At 36.9% G+C, this 12,224-nt stretch overlaps 2 protein-coding genes across 2 annotated transcripts; both read right to left on the bottom strand.

The window, feature by feature from the left end:
- Positions 1-2,165: 2,165 nt before the first annotated feature.
- On the bottom strand, positions 2,166-3,545 carry LOC129943861 (uncharacterized). The gene has a single exon (XM_056053063.1). The coding sequence runs from the start codon at positions 3,543-3,545 to the stop codon at positions 2,166-2,168; it is 1,380 nt and encodes a 459-aa protein (XP_055909038.1).
- A 16-nt stretch (positions 3,546-3,561) lies between these two features.
- Positions 3,562-6,151, bottom strand: LOC129943845 (uncharacterized). Its single transcript, XM_056053062.1, has 3 exons — positions 5,802-6,151; positions 5,256-5,730; positions 3,562-5,187 (listed from the first exon to the last, which is right to left on the bottom strand). The coding sequence occupies exons 1-3, from the start codon at positions 6,149-6,151 to the stop codon at positions 3,562-3,564; spliced, it is 2,451 nt and encodes an 816-aa protein (XP_055909037.1).
- Positions 6,152-12,224: the final 6,073 nt, after the last annotated feature.

Genomic DNA, 12,224 nt, shown 5'->3' with positions numbered 1-12,224 from the left:
TTAGAATCCTCTCAGCATTGCGTTGGTCTCGATAGGCATGTGACTTCTTGGACTTCTTGTTGGCCGGCCCAGAACTATGTCCGTGTTATCCAGATGTGGCTGCAACTCCAAAATTAGTCGCTACCGATGCCAATTGTAGTGTGCCCTCACCCTTTGAGTCAATTCCACATGTCGCAGATTTTGTCTCTCCGGATGGGGTGTCCCTCCTTGGGGTCGGTTGCAACGTAATAACAGGAGCGGGAAAAAGGTGGGGTGTGGAATTGCCGCCCTTGGGACAGCGGAGCGTCACAGCTGCTCCAGTGACGGGTAATTTCTTCAAGTAAAGGTTGCGGCTATAGAAGGAGAAAGACTCCCGCTCGACAGCCTTTTCAGGAAATGTGACCGCATTGGCAGCCATGGCGCGATATTTTTGTTTGATTATTGTTCTATTTGTCCTCACGAGTAATGCGGAAAAAAGGTCAGCCCCGGTAGCCGCTTGCCGAGGTAACGCAGAAATATGAAGAACCTTGCCACAGCATCCGAAAGAGCTCGTTAGTGGCTTCCATTCTTTTGCACGGTTTTCGTACAAAGTACGCTCACACCACCACTGAAATTAGGAACCTCTAAACTAAATTGGGTTTCCGAACGTTGTGCTATTGAGTAGTTACAACAATTCAGCGACCCAAGTCAACCTTAGCTAATCACCATCCTGCCAAAAACCACAGGACTACTGTCCGCCTGGCACCCACTAACCACTTGGAGGGTTTTGAATTAGGTTTTTTCTGTTTCAGAAAGAAGTTTTACTTCATTTACTTCACTCTTCTTTTGACATATAAATTTAAACAAATTATAAAGAATAAGTAAGCCAATTATTTATTTTTATAAGTTAACATTATATAATTATATATGTAAAAAATGCCCAAGCAAAATAAAACACTATCGAGTGAAATTCAAGACTTTAATTAGAAATTTAGACAAAGTAAATCATAAGAATGGATTGTTACAACTGTGTTTTAAATGACATGAGTATGAGCTTAAATAGTAGGACATTGTGCATGTATTAGACTGGAGTTTATATGTATTTCAACTATTAAAAAAGAGAGAGTTGTGCAAATGATATGTGTACATAGAAAATAAAGATTTCGCCAGTTAATTTTCAACATCCTCGGGGGGGGGGGGGGGTGTGGGGGCAAGGTTGAACTTCAAGTGGGTAAAGCAACTGAATTGGACGTCGGAACTGTTTTCCATCAGGTAAACGAATTTGACAAGACCTAACCTTCGAGTCTTTTCCTTGGAATGCTTGTTCTATGATGGCCATCTTCCAGTTGATTCGTGGAGATGCTTGGTCGAAGACAAGAACAACGTCTCCTTCTTTTAGGTTGTATTCAGACCCCTTCTTAGGCGAGTTGTGGTAAGAGCGTAAAAGTTGGAGATACTCCGATTGCCATCTTTTCCTCAACTTCTGAGTATATCGCATCCGATGCTTCCAGGTACTTCGTAGTAAGTCCGCATTAGGCTCTCTTTCTGGTGGTTCTGAATTGCACACTCGGGATTCAATCAGAAAGTCAGCTGGCGTTAGTGGAGAGAGATCCAATGGGTCAGTGCTTATATACGTCAGGGGTCGGTTATTGACGATTTCTTCAGTTTCTGTAACAATTGTTCGAAGCTGTTCAAAATTAAGTTTTGCCTTATCAATAGTGACTTTCAACAGGTTCTTCATAGTCCGGTTGAGCCTCTCCCAGAACCCACCCCACCAAGGGGCACGTTCCACTATGAATCGCCAGCGTATCTTCCTTCTTGAAAGAAACCCTTGAATGACTTCCTCATCCCAAAAACAGTCGGGGCTACGGAGTTCTAGTGCAGCTCTTCGGAAGGTACGAGCATTGTCCGAAAGTATCATCGAAGGTATTCCACGTCTGCCGATGAAACGCCGCAGAGCCATCAAAAAGTTTTCTGTAGATAATCCTCTCGTCACTTCAAGGTGCACCGCACGTACAGCAGAACATGTGAAGATTGCTATGTAAACTTTGGTTGGATTTGAATCATCATCATAGCAGTAGAGTGGGCCTGCAAAATCGACACCCACATTGTCGAATGGCCGTGATAGGGATATCCTCTCGATTGGCAACGGGGCAAAAGTCTGTGATGCTGGTTGGCCCCAAAGCTTTCTGCATACTAGACACTTCTTAATTCGTTTTGTTGGCGATCTGGCGTCCTCTAACTATCCAGAATCGCTTTCGAAGTTTCGTTAGGACCGTATTGACTCCTGCATGCATAGTCCGTTTGTGGTAGTCATCGATTAAAAGATCGAGGAGTGGAGAGTGCGATGGAAGTATAATTGGATGCTTTATATCCATTGGTTCGTTCAGTGTTTGCAGACGCCCTCCCAACCTCAGTAAATCGTGGTCGTCTAAGAATGGTGATAGCTCATAGATCTTTGAAGACGTGGTTAAGGCCTTTTTCTTCTGCAAGAGAATGATTTCATTAGAAAAATTTTGATGTTGACCTTGTACATACCTCAACCAATGACTTTCAGCTTGGTGGATTTCAGTAGCACATAAAGGTGGTACATCAGCAAACTGCAACACCTTTTCGGGTTTTTGCCTCCTTTTAAAAGCTCTTATTGAGCGGAGGACAAAAGCCGTCACTCTGATGAGACGAATCAAGGTACTATAGTTGTCATAGCACAGAAGTGGATCTTCGATGAAACCTGTCGATGGAAGCGATTCTGTCAACAGGATAGCAGTGACATCAGGAACTTCGATTTGTGTATCGTCGTTGTCATCAAGCTGTGTATTGTCGCTGTCTTCAAGCCAGATGGGACCTTTAGCCCACAACTCAGACTTTTGCAAAATTTTACCACTTACACCTCGGGTGAGGAGATCAGCTGGATTATCTTTTCCCCTACAGTGATTCCACTGCGAAACTGTTGTAAGCCGTCGAATTTCATCAACCCGGTTTTGGACGTAGGGCTGCCAGCGCTGTACATCTCCTTGGATCCAGTTCAGGGCGATATTAGAATCCGTCCAAAGAAAGTATTTGGCGGAAGCAAGCTTAAGACATCTCTGTAGGTACGCATGAAGACGTGCCGCTATAAGGGCGGCTGTTAGCTCCAACTTGGGGAGTGTCAACTCACTGGAACCATCCATCTTTAAAGGAGCAACACGGTTTTTGGCACACAGAAACGAGGTTGTGATTTCTCCGCTGTAGGAAGTACATTTTAAAAATGCCACTGAACCATATGCCTTGGTACTGGCATCTGCAAATATGTGGATTTGGAAAGTTCCTTCACTTAATGGAATAGAAATTGCTGCTCTTGGAAAGGTCATTCCTTTAAGTTCAAGAACTGCCTTCACGCAATCGTTCCATTCAGTAAGTAGGGCTCCGGACAGAACTTCATCCCACAGAAGCTTTTGTTTCCACAGTTTCTGGAAAAGAATCTTTAATTTAACAATTGTTGGACCAAGAATACCTATTGGATCGAATATCCTCGCAATAGCTTGTAGCACATTGCGTTTGGTTCCCTTTGTTGAATCCAAACTAAGGATACTCAGCACAGATTCCATCGGAATAGAGAGTTCATCACTGTATGTGTACCAAGAGACCCAACACCTTTTGCATAGATGGAGCATTGTTGACATTCATCACATCTTGAATCACTTGACTGCTTGAGTTCCATTTGTGTAGATTCAATGAAGCTCGTTTTAATATGTCCACAGCTTCGGAACACATACTGCTTCCTTCTTTTTCAGAATCTGTACTTATGACGAGGTCGTCCATATATATACTTTCCAAAAGTATTGCACAGGTTTCAGGAAAGCCCTTTGCTTCAAGCTTGAGATGGTAGTTGATCGTCGCGCACAACAAAAACGGGCTACAATTCACACCAAACGTCACTCTAGTCATTCGATGCTCTGCAAACTTTGGCCTATCACCAGCAGACGTTAATTTGCTTCCAAACCATATGAAGCGATGGCTATCACGATCCTCCTCGCTTAAGACAATCTGGAGAAATGCCTTCTCGATGTCAGCGACAATGCCATGGAGGCCTAAGCGGAAGTTTAAAAGAATTTTCATAACATCTGGCAGCAAGTTAGCTCCTGTCCAAAGATGATCGTTGAGGGAACCTGTTCCATCGATGTGTGCCGAAGCATCAAACACCACGCGAAGCTTGGTCGTTCCTGCCTCTTTATAAACAGGCTGATGCGGAAGGTAGAAAACTCGTGACTTGTAACACTCTTTTTGACATGATGACGTAACTGCCTGAGCAACGCCATCGCAAATCAATTTTCTGATGGCTTCGTCGTAGTTTAACAACTTTGCTGGATCCCTGGACAGACGACGTATAAGAGAGTTCAAACGCTGCAAAGCCTGCCCCTTGTTGTCTTGCAGAATCGAGTCGTAAGCTTTCCATGGCAACTTTGCAACGTAACGCGAACCTTGTCTCGTGATGCATTTGTCGATTAGGTTTTCGGTAAGGTACATGTTTTCATCTTCGTTGTTTCGTATTCCAATTGCCTCTAATGACCAGAATTGTGTGAGTTCTTCTGATTTTGCTGATGTCAAATTAATGAGACATCTGGAAGAGAAACAAGAATTTTTATAAGAGGAATCAGGTTCATCACTTACGGCACTGTGAACACCCTGCAATGTCCAGCCAAAAACAGTCTCAACAGCTCTCAGTCGCTTGGTCAGTTGGCGTTGCTTTCCTGTGACAATAGACCAATTATAGTCAGATCCAATTAGTAGACTAAGCCCCTCTTCAAACTCCATGTTGTTGGGCCGAACATCAGACAACTGAATGCCTTCAAAAAGTGGACACTTGGCTTCTGGAACCATCAGCACGTCAACGCAGATTTCAGGCACTACAATTGCCTCTAAGGTGACAAGCACTTCGTGGCTGAATAAGCTTTTTAGATTAATTTTAACTTTATTAAATGTTTTCATCGGCTTTGCCTCTTTACAACCGAACGGTATAACTGATAAGTCGACTGTACCAATTACTTTTAATTTTAATTTCTTTGCAACACTTTCGCGAACATAAGTGTGTTGGCTGCCACCATCTATAATAGCGCTAATTGAAATTTTTGTTTTTGTTGAAGCAACGGCACATCTTACAGTTTTCAAGAGAACACTCTCGGTCGTGTTATGTGAACACACATTCAACGCACTGGTTTTACTTTTGTCATCACTCTCTTGCATTGTTTTCTTATATATAGGATCACACATTGATGACATATGCCTACCTTTGCACTTGTTACACGATAGAAATTTACCGCTTCTGCATTTCTTCGAAGAATGCCCAGCTTTAGCACAACGAAAACACCTGCCGCCACTCCGCAAAATTTAATATTCAATATATTGCTGTCACAGTCTTTTGTTTTGTGGTTGTTCATCTTGCAAAAAATGCATGCAACTTCGACTTCGTTGATGGTCACCAAACTAGAGGCTGTCGATTGTGCAACGGTTCTAACCTTTGAATTGGTATGTGTAACACCACTTTTTTCTAGCGATTCTACTTCTCTTTTTAAAAATCGAAAAATGTCTTTTACTTCGCTTCCACCAATATGCGATAGAGCAGATCCGTTGTTCGATGAAGTATCATTAGATTCTTCTTCCTTTACAGCACTTTCCTCTTGTCTGTGGTATTCAATGCGAAGGGCAGTTGGCAAACATCGAAGCAATATGGACCTGAGCATGACGTAATAATTACTTGTTGGCACCTGTAATGCTGTAAGCGAGCGTGTGCAACTTACAACAGTCCCATAAAGATTTCGTAACCCAGAGGTATCTTTACGGTCCCGAACTGTAGATAGACTTACTAACTACTGGATATGATTGTCGATGAGTTTTTCGGTGCTTCCATATCGCTCTTGGAGCAGACCAACAGCCTTTTCAGATGGCGTAAAGCCAGGTCCTGATAGTCGACACATTTTTGCAATTCATCTTCTTTGAGAATACTTTTCTGCTTTATTTCCTCGTTAATTGCATTAAGGTTATCATGAGCGGACGTCAATCTTTGAAGATGGGTAACGAGTTCCTCCTCAATTTCACTGAAATTCGGCTCGTTTTCCTCGTTGACACGTGACCTATCATCTTTAAGAAATTCGAGTGCTGAGTTCACGAGTCTGGTCACTTGACCCCTATAAGCAGCACGTGTTGATAGCTCCATGTTATCTTTTGATAAAAAAAAACTATAAAATTAAACACTTGTTTGCTTTGAATGTGGCCGCCCATTTCAACCAACTTTCATTCAGTAAAAAATTCTTTTTGAACTCTTCTAAGTGTGTATGAAATTTGTGTTAAATTATCCATCAATTATGTACTCAAAGTACATTCCAACTTTCTTCAAAGATGATTTGACTTTCGTATGATAGGTATGCGGAAAATCATACTAATTTTGTATCATTTACATTTGGCCCGACATGTCGATATCCTAAGCGTACAACAGTAATGAACAATCATTGTATTGATATTCTTATTTTTGGTTCTTGATTTTAATCAACTTCCAGTGTTTAGAAGTTTGTACACTATTATTATTAGTACCTAATAATTTTCATAAGTCTCGAGCACAAGGTAGACCAATGTCCTGTGTTTTGCTTTTTCTAAAAGTATTTATTTGTTCTTTTATAGCTCACAAAATCTTCAAACAAGTATTCTCAGATCATCGTGGTTACAAGCAACTCAAGTTTCAACAAAAGAAGTAATCCGTAGCTATGTAAATGAAATACCGAGAAAAAATGGCAATTGGCCTTTGCCAGGTAGAGATATTTGACAAATTTTGAATAATCATAATAATTAATCCCGAAACGATTTGTAGGAAACGACAAATTAGATATGAGTTCGAATATCGAATTGGTTATGTTTCCATCACGAGAGTAGTATCTATATATGTATATATGTACATATATACAAAATGTAAAATAGAAAAATATTAAATTAAAAATATTATATTCTTGTCAAAAATGACAGATCCACAATTTCGATTTTAAAAACAAAACATTCAATTTGAGATTCCACAAGTAAGTTTTTGTAAATTATTTTGTTGAACATTTAACAGGATTTATTTCTTTTCCTTAACGATTAAGAGCTACAAGTGCATTTAATTGAACAAACGATGGACCAGGTATCATAAGAAAAAAATGAGACTTACTCTACTCGGAGCTCAGGTAGGTACGTTTAAAAAAAGAAGATATAGAAAGCAATTTCTCTCAATTTGGAAGGTTTGCTCAAAACAAGGGCGCTATTCTCCAGGTGAATTTATTTTATATTATATTTCTCTTAATATCAATGTTTTCAACCACAGACTTTCGCCTTTATTTGTAAATAGTTTTTCGAAGCCTTTTGATTGTTGAAGCAAAGTATATATTTCTACACTCAATTGCTGCTGCATCATGACCGTTGTGATCTGTCTCAGCTATTTTGGGCGCAGGCGTTCACGATAGAGGTGTCAACGTCTCTGCCAATAGTAAGATTCACGGAATGCAACAACACCACCAGAATCACGAATTCAGTTCCGAATTAGCGAACATCCTCAGCTACAGCTAAGTCATCGACAATGTGAAATTCAATTCAATGGTGCAAGGGAAAGCTTTGACATTCAATAGTCAACCGCCCAGTGTTGGAATAACTTAACAGCGGCAATAGCAACGGCAGAATATGCATGCAAATCAGGTTAGTTCATTCATTTACTTACGAGTAATCTTAACACGGATATTTTAAATTCTATGGTTCTTTAGGATTTTCAACGTCCTTTGCCCATTCATCAGCTGCCAAGAAGTATGGTACAAGCCGACAAAAAAAAACCACTCTTGCAGCTGCAACTAAAGCAACATCTTCTGGTTTCATAGAGTGCAACAGCACATGAGGTTAAGTTGTGTATGTACAAATCGAAACAATGAAATCGTGATTAACTTTGTTAATCTTCACCTTCTAGATATAAATCGATGCTTGTAACGCCAAATATCTTGCTAAAGAACGGTAAGGACTCTGCAGACCGAGTCATCGGCTACTGCGACCACTTTAGGCCTACGCAGACCACGTAGATGATGAAATAAAAGTCGACATTGAAGCAACCTGCTGGTAGGACACCTCCTAAATGACGGGAATCAAAAACCATTGGTAAGTCTTTTGAATAATGAAAATCTAATCATTTTCGTATGCACTAATTTAGAATTTTCTTATATAGACAGAAAAAATAGAAGCCGAATTTCTAAATACGCAATGCTTATTGAATCAAGAACTAACTGGAATCACTTGAAGAACTGCCACAATTTTTAAACAACGGATCGAATTACCAGCAGGAGTTTTATAATTATAAACCAATGAACTTGTTACAATTTAATTGTGCGTCCATTGACGAGAAGGCTTATAATGGCAAGACTACTTCAAAGTAAGCTTCACATAAACCACAAACTTTGACAGCACTATCTAATTGATGTGTTTTTTTTCAGCAACAAATCGAAGAAACAAATCCTGAAGTGAAGAGATTATAGTTTATATATATTATTCAGGAAATAATAATAAAAAACAAATAAGCTGTTTTAAGTATTGGTATTTTTAATACTATTCCTATTATACTATTTTTTATACTATTTTTTTATTTCATAAAATTGATAGCTTCGAAAAGCGTTTTATGTATGTATAGAATAGCTTTCGTATTACAAACAGAATAATATCTCAAGAGCCTAAATTGATAGATTGGATTCCGATTTGAATTGAAGTTATTCACGGCATCGAAAGAAATAAATCAGGAATGAAGGAAGGTATTTCAATTGAATTCCAGAGACCTACAATTTAAATTATAAAAAGCGAAAATTAAGATAGTTCTTATTGTATTATTTATAAACACATCCTCCACTACTACATCACCGAGTTCGCCAAAAAATGTAAAAGGAAGATATTTAAATGTGAATTTCTGCAAAAAGAACATAGTGAAACAGATCAATTGGCCAATCTTCGGTGGTAGGTACTGTCTTGAAAAACTGACTGTAGATTAAATTAAATATTGTTTACATGATGAAGAAGGACTTGCATACACTGCGATCTTTTGCCTAATCGTAGCTGACTGAAAGAAATGCTTTGCATTGCAGATGGTGGCACATTACGTGAATGTGTTACTGCTTTCACACGCTGCAATTGATTCAACTTATATTTGGCTTGGCTATGAATGACCACCAAGTAAAGAGATTCCTCAACTTTATAGCAACTCTCGACTTGTATATCCATCTCGACAAATGAAGCATGCCAGATAGGTTGCAAAGTTGGTTGAGAAAAAGGTTGAGAAGTCTAATTTAAAAAAAAAAAACAAAACAATTCATATAATTTGAGTTTAAAATTAATATGAACACATTTACATTCAATTTGTACCTATTCACTCAATATTCAATAAATGAATATTTTTGTTTTACCTTCATTTGCATTATTGATACTGAATTTTGTTTTGTTTACATTTTCGTAGAATTGTCAAAATACTCACCTCGCTGTTAATCTGTCAAAACTTGATATAACTCAAATTGGGCCACGTTCGCATTACAGTTCTATTGTGCGCTTATACTTTCAGCACGATTTTTTCTGTTTTTAGCGAAAATTTTCATAAAAACAATAGAATTTGTGTGCCAAAGGCATTTAAATATTATTTTTAGCACATTTTTCATTGAAAAGAAGTTGTAAAATTCATTTTTCTAAAAATATTGCATTAATTTTTCAATTTTTGAATTCAACGGATTTTTTTTTTGAACGGCTGAGTTCACCTCATATTGTTTTTCCTCTAATTGTGCAAACTTCATCAAAAGAATCTGGACTTTCCCATAAGAAATGCAAGGGTGAACTAACACATGCTTATGCTTACGGGCAAAATTTTCTCAATTTAGTTTGTAGGCAAAAAGAAAGCAATACCATTAAGTCGGGACTCTAGATAATATATTTCCTCTATGGCTCCGAATATGATTTAAAGAATATTTCCGCCTTTGGCTAATTATTTGTCTTTAATTTGTGGTATCTCAAAAGAAATGTTTTTAAGGAATACGAAAAATAGTTGGAACATTATTTTAAGTTTTCTTTTAAGGATAAAAAATATAAAATGATAAATGTTACTTTTATTAATATCTATGAAAAATATTTCTCATGTAAAAATAACAGTTTTAATGGTCAGTTATTTGAAAACTCTTTTGAGCACTGTAGTCTCTGGCAGCACTGTAATTGACGGATACAACTGAAAAGAGGAGAGATAATTAAACATATACACACCATATAAAGACCGGAATCTTTCGTACGATTTACCCTCCAACACCCATTTGTTTACATTGTTGAATTTGTAACTTAACATTACGTTCATTTTGAAATGTGAAATCTAACAAAAATTTGATGCGGTGTATTTACTTGTTTTGAGTTACATTACGGTTGATGGAACTATTGGTGAAAAATTTACATATAAAAAACTTTAAAATATTAAACACTTGTTTGCATGGAATTTAAAATTTAATGAAAGTAAAAAATTCTTTTTGATCTCTCTTAAGTGTGTATGAAATTTGTGTTAAATTATCCATCAATTATGTAGGTACCCAAAGTACATTCCAACATTCTTTGAAGATGGTTTTAATTCGTATGATAGGTATGCGGAAAATCATACTAATTTTGTGGTATTTATATTAAGCGTACAAAAGTGATAAACATTCATTGTATTGCTATTCTTATTTTTGTTTCTTGAATTTTAATCAACTTCCAGTGTTTAGAAGTTTGTACACTATTGAGTACCTAATAATTTTCATAAGTCTCGAGCACAAGGTACACCAGCTCTCATATATTTTAGTCCAATGTCCTATGTGTTGCTTTTTCTTAAAGTATTTATTTGTTCTTTTATAGCTTACAAAATCTTCAAACAAGTATTTTCATCAAGAACAAGAACGATTCATAAATAATTTGGTTATGGTTTATGTTATTTATTTGCATTTGTGATATGTATAAATAGCAGCCTTACCAATCTTGTTCGACTGGTAAAGATAAACAACTAATTGCTTTCGAAAGTAATATGAATTTGGATATTTGATGGCAGTTTACAACAAAAATGTTTTTCGATGTTATATTTTCTGATTAATAAATATTTTTTAAAAATATAATATCTCAACAGACTATTTTAATTTGCATAGTTTTGACTTGATTTAAGAACAAGCTAATAGACAAAAGTGTTGGCTTTAATTTATAAAACTTAAGTAAGTATTACCATTATTTTTTTCTATTTAACGTTTATATTTTGTATGCCCCTACCTCCTAAACGAGGGAAATAGACCCCCTCCCGTAATAAAAAATGCTTGTTTTTAACTGTTCTATACGTAATTGAGACTCTGGCAAAAATCTTAGATCCAGCAAATGTCAAAACCATCCGTCGAATTAAAGCTGCCATATCTGCTCACCAGAAGTTTGATAAAGTTTAATTAGTTTAGTTGTTATAATTGCTATCTTTCCATTGATAAACAATGTAAAATGTAAATAATTTAAAATGTAAATAATTTTCTTAAGTCTAGTAAATTAATAACGGCATCGTATGGTATGGATACCCTGATGCCTTAAATAAGTAATTTATAAATTTAGTTTGTAAGTTACTTCAATTAAATAAATAAACAAATCCATCATCAAACTTTGTCGCCTGAGTTATGGTACTCTTCCCAAAAAATGCAATAGCTAATGTCGCCGTAGCCACTAGGTGCCTCCCCTTAAGAATTCCTCATCATTATACTTTATTTTCGTGGTGAATTGACTTTAGAGGGTGGTGGATTGATGTTAACAGTATTGATCACTAATAAAGTAAGACCATTCGGTGCAAGGCAGTCAAGCGAGTTGGATATTTATTAGAGATCCTTAAGTGGCGACAACTAACAAAAAAAAAAAAACATTTACAGAAGACGAAATAACTTAATTAAACCGAATATAATAAAATAAAATAAAGTACCTACATATGTATGTTAATAATATTTAAACATAAATGAAAAAATTGTAATGAAGGTTGTAAGGAGAATGAAAGTAATTTTAACGGTCAAAGTGGTGAGACAAATAATAGAAAGATAGGATCCGGCATGGCTATAATTGTTTTAACAGCTATTTATTTTAAAAACTGGATGCATTTATAAGGAGCAGTCTATTGAGTGGAGTTATTCAAATGTTTTTAATCATTAAAATTTAAAACGGGACATGCTTAAAAAAATAAACAAAACCACATCCCGTTAGCTTGAAAAAACCCCTCAATACCT

The sequence above is a fragment of the Eupeodes corollae genome, chromosome 1 (genome assembly GCF_945859685.1).
Source record: "Eupeodes corollae chromosome 1, idEupCoro1.1, whole genome shotgun sequence".
NCBI lineage: Eukaryota > Metazoa > Arthropoda > Insecta > Diptera > Syrphidae > Eupeodes > Eupeodes corollae.
The sequence above is the reverse complement of the archived record's forward strand: the minus strand, read 5'-3'. Positions and strand labels throughout refer to the sequence as shown.